The sequence below is a fragment of the Lingula anatina genome, chromosome 8 (genome assembly GCF_051362555.1).
Source record: "Lingula anatina isolate TDL-2025a chromosome 8, LinAna3.0, whole genome shotgun sequence".
NCBI lineage: Eukaryota > Metazoa > Brachiopoda > Lingulata > Lingulida > Lingulidae > Lingula > Lingula anatina.
The window spans coordinates 19,536,704-19,553,297 of record NC_141774.1 but is presented as its reverse complement, the minus strand read 5'-3'; the positions used below and the strand labels follow the sequence as shown (position 1 = coordinate 19,553,297).

At 36.4% G+C, this 16,594-nt stretch overlaps 1 protein-coding gene across 1 annotated transcript; it reads right to left on the bottom strand.

Annotated features, from left to right (window-relative positions):
* Window positions 1–3,481: 3,481 nt before the first annotated feature.
* LOC106166858 (von Willebrand factor D and EGF domain-containing protein-like) lies at window positions 3,482–13,883 on the bottom strand. Its single transcript, XM_087018855.1, has 13 exons — window positions 13,820–13,883; window positions 13,042–13,251; window positions 9,728–9,921; window positions 9,099–9,579; window positions 8,180–8,644; window positions 7,532–7,825; window positions 7,093–7,210; window positions 6,582–6,695; window positions 6,111–6,233; window positions 5,652–5,765; window positions 5,163–5,249; window positions 4,695–4,892; window positions 3,482–4,524 (listed from the first exon to the last, which is right to left on the bottom strand). The coding sequence occupies exons 1-13, from the start codon at window positions 13,853–13,855 to the stop codon at window positions 4,301–4,303; spliced, it is 2,658 nt and encodes an 885-aa protein (XP_086874981.1). The 5' UTR covers window positions 13,856–13,883; the 3' UTR covers window positions 3,482–4,300.
* Window positions 13,884–16,594: the final 2,711 nt, after the last annotated feature.

Sequence of the window (16,594 nt, the reverse complement as noted above, 5' to 3'; positions counted from 1 at the left end):
TCTCCGGGTTTTTTTCCCGTCCAGAAACCTCGAGCCCTACATGTTATCTACAAAGATTTAAACATATCTGATTATTTAAGAGCAGACATAGGCTTTTATATCGCACAATTTCTCAGAGGGTTGCGAAATGTATCGGATTTTTATTTGGCACAGTGTCTTTCTGAAGCTGACGAAAAATAAAAATGATAACAGTTATCAAAATATTATTCCACCATGTATTGTAATATTTTGAAAGTATTTCGTGTACTTTAGGTCATGTATGTGTGGGTCTCTTGTGTCCCATATGTTAAAACATACGCGTTTTCCCAGTTTTCCTGCGATGTCCATCTGGTTCAGCGCCGCCTTGAATCCATTCATATAGTTGGCAGGACCAACAGCATTAGTTTCGTTTTCTCCATCAAACAGGAACTGTACATCATAGTTTGCCTCTTGGATGTTATTTACATTCCCATCTGGTTTTACTTCACATTTGAAAGTGAAATCTTGTCCGTCAATGTGAGGGCCTGTTATTTTGGGTTGGTTTAATATGGTCGGAAAAGGTGCTGAAATGATGGAGTTATTCAAAACTACACGGTGTTATATCTAAGTGAATAGATATCATAAACTATCTTTAAACAATCATTAAACCATTCAAAGTCACTGTTATAAGAATATGGCTGATTCAAAATTAATATCTTGAAATATATAATTTTCAATAAGAGCCACCTGATAAAGACACAGATAAATTAGGGTCATCCTTCATCTACTAGTATAATCTGACGTAGAAGTCCCGTGAAAACATATACTTTAACCCAAACTTTGTGCAGCTTAAAGTCAGGCACCATAATTACCCACGGCGTATGTAATTATAAAGCAAAATTGCAATACATACGAACGCAAGCAGGTCCAATCGGAATAGTCCCAATCGGACACAAAGTCTGCTGTCTTCCTAAAAGAAGAAACCATAATATCAAATTATGTTTCGATAATTTAAACGCTTTCCAAGCCATGCATCATTACGTTAACCGAGAAAAAGAGCAGTGGGTCAAATAAAAAGTAATATATTATACTTGAAATTATATTACTATATTCAAAACCAACTTCGTCGATCATAAATGAGTAATGAATAGTTGAATTCAAAATTCCACAGACAGTTTTTTTATCCCATTATTTTCGTACCGTAAAATTTTCGGCTCTACTTAAGAGCCATCCTCAAGAAAAACTGGCCATGCGCTGATGATATTACGCTGAGATGTAATCATTGACCAATTATACTATGAATGTCTAGAATGAATAAGAATAAGAATGTTTTAAAAGAAGACTGACCTGCCCCGCATAACGCCAATGGACATCCAGCAATAGGAGTCTTCAATCTGTACACAAAGAATGTATCACCGGGAGCACAACACTGATGGATATCAATTTGGAACTTGGCATCGCAGTTGGATCTACCGTAACGTGCACACAGATTATAAGTGTTACCAGGTGCTGAGACGTTACATTGAGATTTGTTGCTCGGATCAGGATCAGGAGGATGTCTTGACGCCAGGTAAATAGGCCCCACAGTTCCACACTCAAATGCCACCGGAATGCTAGTGTTGTCAGCCAGCCTGTCGCCGGCTGGGCCCATGAAGCGATACCATTCAGTCGTGCTTAAACTGGAGTCGCAGTGAAGGGATTCAGTCCAAGTAGCTCTATGTGTTATATGTCTATTTGCATTATGAAGGACGGTGTACTTATCGCATGGGGAAGCCCAGGTCAAATGCAAACGGATTACTCCGAACATAAACGCCACTGTTACCGGTGCAAGAAACATTGCTAGGTTATCTCTCAACCGATATCTGATTAAACACTCTAGAAGCGATGTTTATAACATATATGAACTTCAACGACAATAAACTGTGATCCTTTTTGAAGAAAGTATAAATACATCTTATCTTGACATTTTAAGTAATAAATAATTTAATTAAGTCACTGTGATAAATGTTTAAAGCAGGAAGAAAAATAAAACCGACCAATCGCTTCTTTACAACATATATCGCAAAGCCTGCGACCTTACCATTTTAATATCAGGACCAAACCTCATTCCATAGCAATGGGCAGGGATTAATTTGGATCTCGTGATTTAATAGAATTCATTTTAAATGGAACCAGTTTAATAGAACTCAATTTAAATGGCAGTGATTTAATGAAACCCATTTTAAATATAGCTTCGAAGAAAGAGTATTGAAAAGTGAAGCAGGAAGAAAAATAAAACCGACCAACCGCTTGACTGCGAAAAAGATAACATTTCACCCCAGGGGTGTCAAGATCGTGTTTTTATGGCGCTTATCGTGACTTGGCCAGGGTTGGCCTTCAACCTAATGTGTACTTTGCTTTTATTCTTATCTGACTTATCCCCTCAGAGTGATTTAATGTTCGGCTTGTAATCAAAGCCGTCTATGATAAAGAGGGATACAGTTTACTAAACTGGAATTCCTTTGATGTCAGTCATTTAACGTCTGCAGATTTTTTCTTAGTACTGAAGTGGATTTCTTCGTGCATCCCTCAAATAAAGATGCATTTCACCATAGCCGAAGGTCCGCTTAGTCGAAGTAAATAAAAACTATACGTACGATAAACTCAGACCAGAAGATGTAATGATGTTAATAGTACAAATCTCCCGATTGCAACTTTGGTGAAGCATAATGAAGGGGGAGTGTTGCATTAAGAAACTCTTTTGAGCACAGTCAGTAATTTGCTGGATCGATATTTGAGAAAACGTCCGTAAAATCATTTGAAAAAAATGCTTTAAACCTACTTAAAGCAAATTGAAGTATAGATTATATATATATGAAATTGATAGCTTGATCATCAAACTGATCGAGGCACACAGTAGGCAGTTAAGAATTTATCTAGAATTAATAGTCCTAAAAGATTATGAAGCTGATTTGTCACATGACGCGAGGTTTTCCCTTTTGCTAAATGCCCAATTAAGTTGTCAAAAAGATATAAATAAGGCACAACCTCACTGGAGATATTCCCTTATTTTCCCGTTTTTCTCTACAAAAAAGGCGTTTTTTTTCTATATGGGCACCCCACTTGTTTTGTTATAAATCTCGTCTAGTGTTTTACATTCCCTTTAATGTTAGACCACTATGTGCTTAATTATAGAAAATAGAGAAATAATATTATAGAAATTGATTTTCTTCCGGTTTCTGTATCTTTTTTATTTATATTAAAATACAAAAAATGGTACAATCTCGTATGTACGTTATCAAAGGGAACGGTTTAGTTTATTCAACCAGACCAGTGTTGTTGTTCTGGATATTTGTGAATATTTCCGTGTTAAAATATAACTATTATTTTCTTTTACATAAATTCATTTTTGTGTCAATGTGGTATGCATATATCATGATAAACACTGTATTTCTGTGGAGTGAGAGTCGACTTTGTTGCCATAAGTATAACATTAACGCACGGAATGCTGCTAAAAGCCATTTTATTCACTTTGATTCGAAAGCTGATGCTTTAAGTTGAATAATACACAATATTAAACAGTTACACATCTAAAATAAAATAAAAGGCAAACGTATGTATTTTTATGTAGCGTTCTTACAATTGTGTCTGTATGTATGTGAGTATATATGCTTTCTTTCATAAAATTCATGTAGCTGTACTTATCCAAGAACGTATACATATTTGATTTCTAGGAGGAAAAGAGTAGTGATCTCGTGATTTCAAATATACAGAGATAGTGCTGAAAGTAAAACCAATACATTAGAATGCATCTCTTTTCTTCCTACCATTACATATGTTGTTCTGAAACAGATGTTTGTAATTTTAAAGTGGTTAAGATGTTTTTTTCTGTCAAAAACGTAAACGGAATGGCTTTCCGTCTTTTGTGTTGTGGAAAAAACAGGATTTCACTTGAATATACGTGAAAAGAAATTCTGAAGTACTACGTGCATGGTGGCATACAGTTACACCATATGTCAGTTACGTGATTGTGGTGTCGTCATAATAGCAAAGTGAACAAAGCTGAAGAGCGTGCTCTGAGCAGTATCTCTGAAAAAGATATTACACACCAAAACATCAGGTGAAACCATGGCCGTGTTTCGATTTAAATTGGAGACACTCAATATTTTCAGAAATACTGAATCACAGCTCTCACGTTATGTACAGATTCACATGCCACACGGAACGTCTATTCCACACTTAAGCTTAAAAGTTTTGGCTATAAGCCACGATTGTCTTTTTCGAGAAGTAGGGCCTACGCAGAATTTATTGTAATCAAGTAAAATACATTTTGCGCCAAAAATCTACGATTGAGATGTCCAGTTTAACCAATCAAAGGTTGGTTGTTCTTCATTGGTGCCTCACAAGCAAAGGGCAACGATTCATCGCAGTTGCGCATGATCCACACAAAGTCCTTTGGGCCGGACATCATTGCGCACTGCATGCTGGGATTAGCCTTAGGGGAAGTTTCCCATTCATTGTAGGCGTTGGTTTGCATTGGTCTACCGTCTACGTACTTCAGTGAACCGTCGGCTTCACTGCGGATTCCTAAACGAAACAAAAAAGCATACTGTACAGAAACCGTGCACATAGTTTATAAGACTCATTTTGACATCATTCCATCCGATATGTCGACTAATATTATTTGTCAAACTTTAAAACATTCAAACCCAATTTTATTTACGGCTGTAAGTTATGAAAATCAGTGTTGCACTTACCTATCCAATAATTTAGTTCCAAAGCCATCTGGTTGGTCAATCTCTTATACAGAAGCTTGTCTTCTATAATAGTAAGGTGGCCAAATCCTTTGCCGAGATCACGACACTTGGCATTGGCATCCTGGAAATTCGCCTTGGCCGACGAAATGTAAATGCACTTTGTTCCCACTTTCTGGAACTGCGGTGGGCAGTCACGATCTGAATAGAAAAGTTCAAAATCATACAACTATAAGATACTAAATTGGTTTAAATTATTACTTTACCCAATCCATCAATAACACATGCAATATATATTCAATATACAAATAATTCAGATCTTTCGTGTTTAGAGAAAAAAAGTTGAACTTTTTTAAAACAAATATCTTAACCTACCATCCTTGAACACATCAAATGTCAAAAAATTGTTCAAAAAAGATATATAAAGCCTTATGTAGGTTGCGGACGTGTGAATCCTGCATTTCAACTTACGAATGCATTTGTAGCTCCCGTCTGTGTTTAGGCAAACGTCGTACGGATTACATGGATATTGTGTCGAATCTTGACATTCGTCAATATCTGAAGAACGTACAAGTAAATAGCAATTTAAAATATATTTAAGAATCAGGAGGTGAAGAATTAAAAAATTCCACAGATTAGGAGATTTTGCAACAAATGGTTGAATAAAATTACAATAAAAAATAACGACCTTGTCGCGTAAAATATATTTTTTCTCATATCATTTTTCATTTTATCATTCGAACAAAAATTACTTATGCATTGCAGATAATGAAGCTTTGTTTGATATGTACAGCATGTGGATATGTGGCCTAAAAACCATGGATCTTTGGCACATATATGAAGATACACGGTATATAAGACAGAAGGTCATAGCTATATCAAGTTAATGACCATTTTGCAATTGAAATACCGTCCTCAAACGAAAAGGTAATTAGAGAAGTTAATAATAAAATACGTCACCCTTGCAGCCAGGAGAAGAGTACCCAATGGGACAGTCTTGGCACCGGAAGGAACCCTCCAAGTTAACACAGTGTTGACCTGGACACACTCCTGGATCGGTGCACTCGTTTACGTCTGGAATAGTAGAAATGTTAATGAAACAGAATCTAAACATTCCCTAATCACTGCTGTACGTAGAATGCACCACTCGACTGCCCATGAATAAATGATATATAAAGATAAAAGGCATTTGTACATTAAACCCACATTTTCTAAAGCATACTTTAGCAACACGTTAGGCTAATCATATTATCATCATGTTAATATAGGACCATAGAAATTCCTCGGAATTTAATACTCTTCTTATGACCAATATAATAAAGGATATACCAAGTGAGATCTCACACCAATTCTGAAATTAAATACTTAATCAGGGAATCATTCCAATGTACTTCAAAACTTAAAATAATGTGTATTTACCGACACAGGCTCCATAAACGGACTTCTTGAAGCCGGACTCGCACAGACACTCGAAACTCCCTATGGTGTTGTTACAGACGGAATTCGGAGGACACGGGTCTGAAGCTTTGCATTCATCCACATCTAGTATATAATCGTAAAGGAAAAGTTACATTAGAAAGCACCATTGTCCACATTATAGGAGACAATTCAACCCTAGATAACCTACATTAAATATGTCACTCCTATGTTTTATTTATTTTTATTTTAACAATTATAGTTTTAAGTATTTCATGTTTAATAAATATGCAATTAATATCAATATTAACGTGCAATTGATCCATTGTAAAGAAAAAATCAAAGCTTCGCATCCACACATTTTTGCTTATGGTCAAATAACATTAATGAGACAAAAATCATGTTTGCAATATTACAGGTATAGACACTATTGTCCCTATAGAATAGCAAATGGATCCCAATGGATTTACTTACCAACGCAACCCAGGGTTTTACTGTCGATGGTGTAGCCTGCCCCACATTGACACTGCCATCCTTTACCGTCACAGAAACAGGGGAACCCGAGGCACTTGTCACATTGGGTCGTTACTGAAATCAAACAGAAGTAAAACAGTTGGAAATAACATCGTAATATGAATTTCTTAAAAGCAACGTGAAATACCTGTATGCTAGCTTTACCAACTACATTAAATAATTATACGCGGCAGTCTTGAAAATCAGTTACAAAGTAACAGAATTTTTATTTTAAATGTTTCTACAGCATCATTAACTGGGATATTTAGAAAGCTATAATGGAAGTTCCACAGTTGGCGTTTAACAACTACTGAATGAGCTAGCTGCGGTTCATAGCACATCTATTTTGCAACGCAACCCAAAATAGACACTTACAAACAAAAAAAACATTATAATAACCTTAAGGTCATCTCACATCTAATAAAATATGCTGTTTCATACCAGAACATGTGAAAATGACATTTATTCTTACCTGTTACATTGGTGAAATGGTCCTCAGATGTCCTGACGTCACAGAACTGACATAGAGGTCGGGCAGGATTAGGGTCACCATCAGCGTAACAATACCCATTGATAAGGCAGGTTCCAGGCTGTGTAAGACAAAGGCATTAATGCGTCGGTTTAAAATAAACCCCTCTTAATACTTCTTTTAAATGTTTTGTAGATATACATTTGCCTGATATCGTTATTATTTAGCGTTAAACTTAAGACAGTTGTGCAGCAAAGGAGACTTACTGTTATTTACAGAATACATGACCTCGAGAGAGCGTGCAAACATTTCATAAAATAGCTTTTTTTCTTTTTAATCATATTTTATTATCTAGAAGTCGCTGTGAAACATAAATAGAGCCCGTCTTTCAAATAACAGTGACTAGTGACTTTCATGCATAAGGTCCAGTGGATGCCAATACCTTTCTCGTACAAACTGGTTCTTCGGTTATATTCTTAGAGTTTGTCTTCGAACATTCAATGCAGACAGAATCGTAAATTGTCAGCGGTACTTCTTCTGAGAACTTTTTCCCGTCATTGCTCACTGACACCAGTAATCCCTGCACTGGGTTCCCTACTGGAGCGATATCCTTGGTTGGTGGAATGATAGGCTCTCGGGGAAGATGGCAGATCATCTCAGCGAATGAAATCAATTCGGCGCGTGTCCGTACGGTTTCAAACCACACAGTGCTTCTGACTCCCTTTTTCACGTCCACCTTTAAATGCCAAAAGTTTACAAATTTGCTAAGAGTAATATAGGAGATATTTTAGGCTTGGTTTGAACTTATCCAACTTACTTATTTGGCAGTTTCGTTTGACATGTGATTAACAAAAAATGCTGCACCTTCATTAAGTTTATGTGTGCATTTTGAAAACCGTAATGAACAGGTCAACCTTCTTAATCCATATTGGTGAATAACTAGAACTTACTTTATGAGGAGTAGAATGTTCAACTTGCAACTCGGTCCCTCGGTCGATATGCTTACTGTCGCCGTGCAGATAATGTAAAATAGATCACTCAACTGTTAAAAACTTTTGTAGCTACTTACAAAAGGGTATTAAAGCTTTACCTTCACTTTGCTCACTCTACATGTAAAATTGGTGGAATCATAAATCGGCTCGGCAAAAAGATGCGTCTTGAGACACGGACGGACGTCTACGTCGCAGAGACCATCACCGCTCAATTCAAGGATCTCAGGCGCTTTGTTGATTGGAATGGAGCAGTCCAAAGAAGTGTAGCCAAGGTAGCACGTGCAGGTTCCAGAAATGCAATCTCCGTTGCCACTACAGCTTGAAGGACAGGCTTGAGACTTTATGAGCTCGGTTAAAGACGGACCCTTCGGAGTTGGACTGTAGGCTGCTGTTGTAGATTTCCAGTACCCATCTGTTGAATTACCCGGTGTTGCTGGCGTTGTAGCAAAAGGATCCCAGAGTTCTTCTGGTGTCGGAGGTGGGGCTATTTTGTTTGCCTCTTCTATGCACGTTTCCTCCATGGACTGTCTCGAACTCATAGCAAAACTTTTATCACCTGTAATCTGAAACATTGAATAAACATTTGAGCAAATCGTTATACCTTTTTAAATAACATATTCATCACTCTTCTGAATATGAATTAGGATATGTTGTGCCCTTACAAAAAACATTTAACACCCAACTACTCTCCTTGCCCGATACAGAAATTTATAGCAAAACAGTACCTGTACAAGAAGTTCTCAATTGCGCCATACGTAACGAGAAATGGAAATAAAACCACCATTTTGGAGTATCTATCGTAGGTAAATTTTCTGCTTTCATTAAGGCTTAAATAAAGACCTGTTCAACGAAAACATGGCCATTTAAAGTCTTCAGGGTTTCATCTTACATAGGTCAAGGATTTGATCATTAAACATAAAATAATGTAGTGGATATACCCTTAATAGGATTTATATGTTTCATTAAGTAAAAAATAAATTATTATATTTTCTGATCCAACATTGTTATGTTATCTACCTGCAGGTCGGCTACGCAGCCAGACAAGGTCGCATTCATGGAGAAGGTGTCAAGATTTAGACACATGTTATAAATGGTTGAATTTCTCAATACTCCGGAACAGTAATTTTCAGCATCTTGTCTTCCCATTCCTTGTGACAAATTGACTTGTAGTTCTACGGGAGTGATTTCAGACATGTCGTAATCCGTCTCATAGGCCACAAAAACATCGTCTGAAAAAATTGAATCGGGCGCTGATCGCTTTTGCCTTATCTTGTCCAAAATCTGTTTTCTCAAAATAGGACCGATATCAACGGTACCTGTGATATTTGTTGGATCTTCAATTTGCGAAGTGGCATTGCAAAAAATGACGTTGGTTTTCTCGTCGACTATTTGGCAATGGCAATACCGCCGCTGCGTCTCGTGGAACGTATCTTCGTTTGATGATATTGCTGCCGGGGCATACATTGGTTCAAATAAACTTTCGTTCTCTCTTTTAATCCTGGTAAAGAAAGACTAAATCATGATTGCTAAGGTATATGGCAAATTCCAATATGACACAGAGAATGAATAGATAGATGCACAAACACTGACTTACAGACAAACCCAATGGTAATGAAAATGATAAGTAGACATGTAAACAGACAAACCTATATCTCTCTAGAAATGGACTATTATAAGGTTCATGGTTATGGTCCTCGACATCATTGGTCATATTGCCGTCATAATTTCCACACAATCCCGTCATTCCCTGATACTTGAAATACACTGGTAATTCAATATCTACCCTCATGGCATGTTTCAAATCGCTCAATGTCACGGAGGCACCCGAGTTAAACTGAATCTAAAAATAAATACTAGAGGATCAGAGAGGTGATACCGCCTCCGAATATTGTACCACCAGCTGGAGTAAACGCATTCGTATGGAACCCCCCTCCCAAAAAAAGGGACACCACCAGTCTTGTGCTTGACAAGCTCTAAAAAATACAATCAACAAGAGTTCTCAAAATATGCAAAAAAAAAAAAAAAAAAAAAAAAAACAATAATAATAATAATAATAATAATAATAATAATAATAATAACTAAAAATGGTATAATCAAACAGATTTTCGAATTGACCTGCATTTTCCTACGATTGATCACTCCTGTGATTTTCTAGACAAAAAGCCTATTCGTTTTCCTTGATATGTATTGTCAGTGGTGCATATATGCTGACAAATGAGAAAACCTAGCGGCAACACCGGGCACATCTCTGCTAGTTTTGAAGATATCAGGGACAAAGTTCATGGTAAAAAAGTAGGTCAAAGGTCAATTTCAATATCATAGTATATGAATTTCTATTCAAGTTCAATAGTAACCATGGGCATTTCTTTGCCAATTTTGCAGATTTAAAGGCCAGAAAACATGCAAAAAGCAGTTCATCATAAAAAAGTAGGTCAAAGGTAAATTTCAAGGTCACAGTTCCTATTCAAGTTCAATAGTAACTATGGACCTATCTATACCAGTTTTAGAGATAAAAGGGAATGAAAATTTGCAAAGTTCAGTTCATGGTAAAAACAGGTCAAAGGTCAATTTTAAGGTCACACTTAGATTGCCAGTATACGACTTTCTATTCAAATTCAATAGTAACCATGGGCCTATCTCTGCCAGATTTGGAGATAAAAGGAAACCAAATTTTGCAAAGTTCAATTCATGATGAAAAGTAGGTCAAATGTCAAATTCAAGGTCACACTTAGATTGACAGTGTAAGACTTCCTATTCAAGTTCAGTAGTAACTATGGACCTATCTCTACCAGTTTTAGGGATAAAAGGGAATGAAAATTTGCAAAGTTCAGTTCATGGTGAAAAGTAGGTCAAATGTCAATTTTAAGGTCACAGTTAGATTGCCAGTATATGACTTCCTATTCATATACAATAGTAACTATGGGCCTATCTCTGCCAGTTTTAGAGATAAAAGGGAATTAAAATTTGCAAAGTTCAGTTCATGGTCAAAGGTAGGCCAAAGGTCAATTTTAAGGTCACAGTAAATTGCCAGTATATGACTTTCTATTCAAATTCAATAGTAACCAGGGGCCTATCTCTGCAAGATTTGGAGATAAAAGGAAACCAAATTTTGCAAAGTTCAATTCATGATGAAAAGTAGGTCAAAGGTCAAATTCAAGGTCACATTTATATTGCCAGTATATGACTTCCTATTCAAGTTCAATAGTAACTATGGGCCTATCTCTGCCAGTTTTAGAGATTTAAGGGAATGAAAATTTGCAAAGTTCAGTTCATGGTGAAAAGTAGGTCAAAGGTCAATTTTATGGTCACAGTAAATGGCCTCTAATGACTTTCTATTCAAATTCAATAGTAACTATGGACGTATCTTTGCCAGTTTTGAAAGTATAAGCATTAAAAAAGTTGCAAAGTAACTTTATGGTGTAAAGTAGGTCAAAGGTCAATTTCAAGGTTACAGTAAGATTACCAGTATATGACTTCCTATTCAAGTTCAATAGTAACTATGGACCTATCTCTGCCAGGTTTGGAGTTAAAAGGGAAAGAAATTAGCAAAGTTCAGTTCCTAATAAAAAGTAGGTCAAAGGTCAATTTCAAGGCCACTCTTTATTTGCCAGTGTATGACTTCCTATTCAAGTTCTATAGTAACTATGGCCTATCTCTGCCAATTTTGGAGATAAAAGGGAACGGAAATTTGCAAAGTTCAGTTTAGGGTGAAAAGTAGGTCAAAGGTCAATGTTAAGGTCACAGTTAGATTGCCAGTATATGACTTCCTATTCAAGTTCAGAAGTAACTATGGGCATTTCTTTGCCAGTTTTGGAGATATCTTCAGAAAAAAATTAATTAAAATAAAGAATAGGTCATTTCGGTTGAAATTCTTGAAATGGGAGGTGCTCAGAAGTTCCAGATGTTCAAATTTCATGAAATAATGTCATTTTTGACCAGAAGTTGTCTGCCTCGCCGAGCCTTATGTTTTACTTTCCCGGAGTTCAAAATTTATTATCCATTACCGTATTGCACATTTTGCTTTCACCACCACAATGTACTTTTTGAAACAGTATAACTCGAAAACCGTATGGAATGCAAAAAAACGGAGACCACTTTCAGTGTTGGGCTTTACACGCTCTACAAAATGCAAAAAAGAATGGGTCTCTAGCATTAACGGTTCCCGAATTAGAGACAGTTTTCAGTTTCGGTATCTTGTGGCTGCTACTCCCGTGAAAATGCACCGATTGACCCCAAATTCACGGAGATGAAAGATGACCCAAAGGGTAACACTTTCTAACAATATTATTGGTTAAGTCTGTGTAGTTTCTGAATATCAGCGCAAATAATTTTTTTTTCGTAAAATATTCCCTTTTTTTTGAAAATTTTGGCCCGTTTGACCTTGAAATAAAGGTCAAAGGTCAAATCCAAGGGCACACTTGAAATCTCGACATATGACTTTCGGATAGCTGTCTGTAGGAATTTTTCCCATAATTCCTTTCATAGGGTAGATAATTAGCATTTAATTTTGCCATTTTTGGACAAGGGTGCATTGCAATGAGTGTCGCACCTAGACCCCAGCACCGACAAAGCCCAAATTTTACATGGAACGAGTTGAGATTATAGGTGACCTAAATCCAAGAGATGGGTTCGTAGGCCTTAGTAGTCTAGGAGGAGAAGCGGTAACGGTGACTTGGCGGCGGAGCCGCAGGAGCCGGCGGAGCCGGCGGAACATACGGGTCGGGACTAAAACCATGTGTATCGCCAGCGCCTACGCTGGTGGTACAATAATCAATTGAAAGCATGAAGGGATTTAAAATATAAAAAAAATGTGTGTATAATCGACATATTTTTAACGAAACTGAATTGTGTTTTACCTCTCTACCCATTGATAATAGCTCTGTTTTATATATATATATATATATATATATATATATATATATATATATATATATATATATATTAGCCACTTTATACGCACCTTGTACTTATTTCCATTTTTAAATGTCCTTATGTAGTTCCCAGGCATGGGGCACATCTCTCCGCATACAGGTGTCCGGTACCACACACGTGGTATACCATGGCTGTTACACTTGTCCACAATGAATATGTCGTTTCCTTCTCTGGCGGCCACTGCGCAGTTGCAGGTTACGCGGTTTGGGAAGTTACAGTGCCAAGTCCTTGCCCTTACCTACGATGCAGTGAGAAGGCTAAAACGATCACTTTATTGAAATATCACCATCACAACAAGGATTATATGTATTCAGTATAAATAAATGCATCATATGTATTGCAGGATGATTTGAATATAACTGCCAAATGTCTTACTCCTGTTTTGTCGCACCTCTTAGCTTTGTGACGCAGATTGGTATTTTAGATCTGCTGATACTTGTTAGCTTATTGGGCTTGAACCATCTTAAGTTTTAAAATAACTCTTAGTCAATATTAAAAAGGTGTAATCAGTATGATTTCAAGATGAGGCTACATTAGACTTAGTAACAGCGTCATTAAAACTGAAAATAATCTGTCTTAGTCGCCATAAGCCTTTAGAGATATGAGATGGTCGGTTCTCCCAATTGTGCGAACGTATTGCGATCTCTTTTCGACCATGCCCTCTGTTATAAATAAAACGCATCCACCTGCTACCAAATTATATGAGGGGCGAATGCGCATTGTTCCTTGTTGACGACGAATTGTAATAACATAAGTTCACGAATATTTAAAACGTTTAGATACATACTGTAAGAAATCACAAATACCTCAAAAAACAGGAAATTAGTCACTAACTTTGTCATTATGTATTCTCCTTTTTCAAATAAATGGAGATCCCTGGAAAGAGTAATGTTACAATGCAGCATTCTAGGCCATGATCTTGACACACTAAGCCAAACTATGAATATTCTCATACAGTTAAAAGTTAACCGTTTGATACAATTTTATATATCTACTTTACATGCTGGGTTGAGAAATATTTTACATAACATATGTCATTTTCTCTTTTAGTGCCGTATACATTTTAAAATCATCATTTTTGTTATTCCATATATTGCTTTGTCTAACACATTTCACTTTAATGTACATGGATCTTTGTACTTACTCATAATTGTCATAAGTGATAATATGTGGATCTCCCCATGAGATGCAACTTTTTGGGTTGTGGTCCGCAATATATACCTATCACAATATATTTTGAATGTTGTAATGTTGTAATATACATAAAACACTGATGGTCTGAGAGAGGGGGAATAATGAAGATAAGGATTAAAACAGGCACAGAGTGATTAAGGGCATGATTTCAGATATTGAGAATACTCAACTACTCTCGCTTGCATAAAAAAACAAATATAAGGTGCACAATGGGTAATGATATTAAAATAGTAATGACAATCTGAACGAGCTGAATTCTATAAACAATCAGAAACGAACAATTTTGGCTGAAGACGGGCGAAAAAAAAACTTTTCTGAGATACTGTATTTATGTAAATAAATAAATAAAATAATCAACAGTAAACATACCGGGATATCAGCTATGCGATAATTTTTCCAAATTGATGCAAATCCAAAGTTGTCGGTTCGCAAGGAAAGATACCGTTTCCTCGAGTTCCTTTTTTTATCATGCAGCTTGTCGATTATGGGGACTACTTTGAGCGTGGTGTTTGAAACAGTTGCACCGGCTTGAGCCTTATTCCAATCTCCTTCAAAAAGACTGACAGAACAGGTTGCCGTGTCTGAACCACCTCTTACGGAAAAATCATTGATTCTTGTCTCTATAGCTACTTGTAACTTCGGCGGCTGAGGGGGCGGCAAATGTCGGTTAATGAATGCTTGAACGACGGAGTCTCTGTGTGACCCAAATAATATTGGCAGAGTGGAATGCAGCTCGATTTCAAACGGTGCCGGGCGTTCTTTGTCCAAGTGTATAGCCCAAACCCGGGTCCTGGTTCCATTTTCTAGTACTTGGTAGGCCTTTAAAATTACAAGAAGGAAAGTGAATTCTTTTATGATTCCTCAGTAGATATGTTTGCAGATATTTAAGGTCCATGGAATGAAGATTTGCTTACCATTTCTATGTGATGTAACATAAGCATTAAACAAATCTTACTTGAATTCCGGCCCAGTACCAGTTACTGCTGTGCATATAACCGCCCCCGGGAGGTTTTTTCTTCCAGAAACCTTGTGCTCTGCATGTTATCTAAAATATTTAAACTAACTTGTTATTTTAGAACAGACATATCAGATAGATTTACATGGAAATGCTCACATGCAGTGGAATTCTTGATAATTCATATTTGACAATCTTTATATATATATATATATATATATATATATATCGAACACTTGTGCTCATACGTTTGGGAACAAATGGACCAAAAGATCTACATAATTACATGTACTAGTTTGCAGTCCAAGCAATATGAAGTGCTGCTTTAAACTTAAGTATGTCCATAATAATTTAAACATACGCGTTTTCCCAGTTTTCCTTCAATGTCCATCTGATTCAGTGTCGCCTTGAATCCATTCGTATGGTTGGCAGGATCCACAGCATTAGTTGCATAGGAACCATCAAACAAGAACTGTACTTCATAGTTTGCTTTTGTGATGGTATCTTTATTTACATCTGGTTTTATTTCACATTTGAAAGTAAAGTTATTCCCGTCAATGTGAGGTCCCGTTATCCTAGGTGCGTCTAACATGGTCGGAAAACGTGCTGAAATGAAGAGCTAACTTAAAACTAGACTAAAAAGTGTACAATGAGTTAGTACTGATAACGATAATCACGAGCACATGAAATCCCTAGACCTATTTGCATGCTTAACTTCATAATATTCATTTGTAGGAAATACGCAGAGCAATGCAGTCGTTATAATATCATGGTTTGTCTTTTAACAAAATACGTCAGCACGGTCACCAGCTTCTAGTTACTGCGATTTAACCTGTTTTCTTGTAGAAATACATTAAAAAATATACAGTTTATATATTTAATCTCTTTCCGGTGGCTACAGTCATAACTGCAACACCTATGATAGCAAACCATGCGCCATACAGTACCTGTAATTTAATGTTGTAAATTGAATTTCAGATTACCTTAACTTTTATCTGAATAGCAACTATAAAACTAAATCAATTTCATTCCATTCACTTTCATTTTCAAACCAATTAAAGGCTATTACAACATGTTTATTATAAATAAATTTTGTTTTGTCATAAGTATATACATGTAGGTCAAATGTGTGCGACGAATACACGAATGTGATTATGTTGGTTTCCATGGATGAGTCATTTCCCTTCTCTGGACCAGTAGGCCTACCATTAACAACCAAAAACAGAGATAAGTCAAGGCAGCGGGATGACACAACTTTGACCATTATCAGCCGTTGCAAAAGGTGGTGATTTACAAAGGCGGCAAAGAAAAAAAGCTACGCCTAAGTTAATTAATTTTAGTTTTACTCAAAGGTAGACTGTACCTGTGTTACATAAATAAAAGATTGTGACTTTTACATGCATGTCATTAAAAAGAGTTCGATGTATTTTTT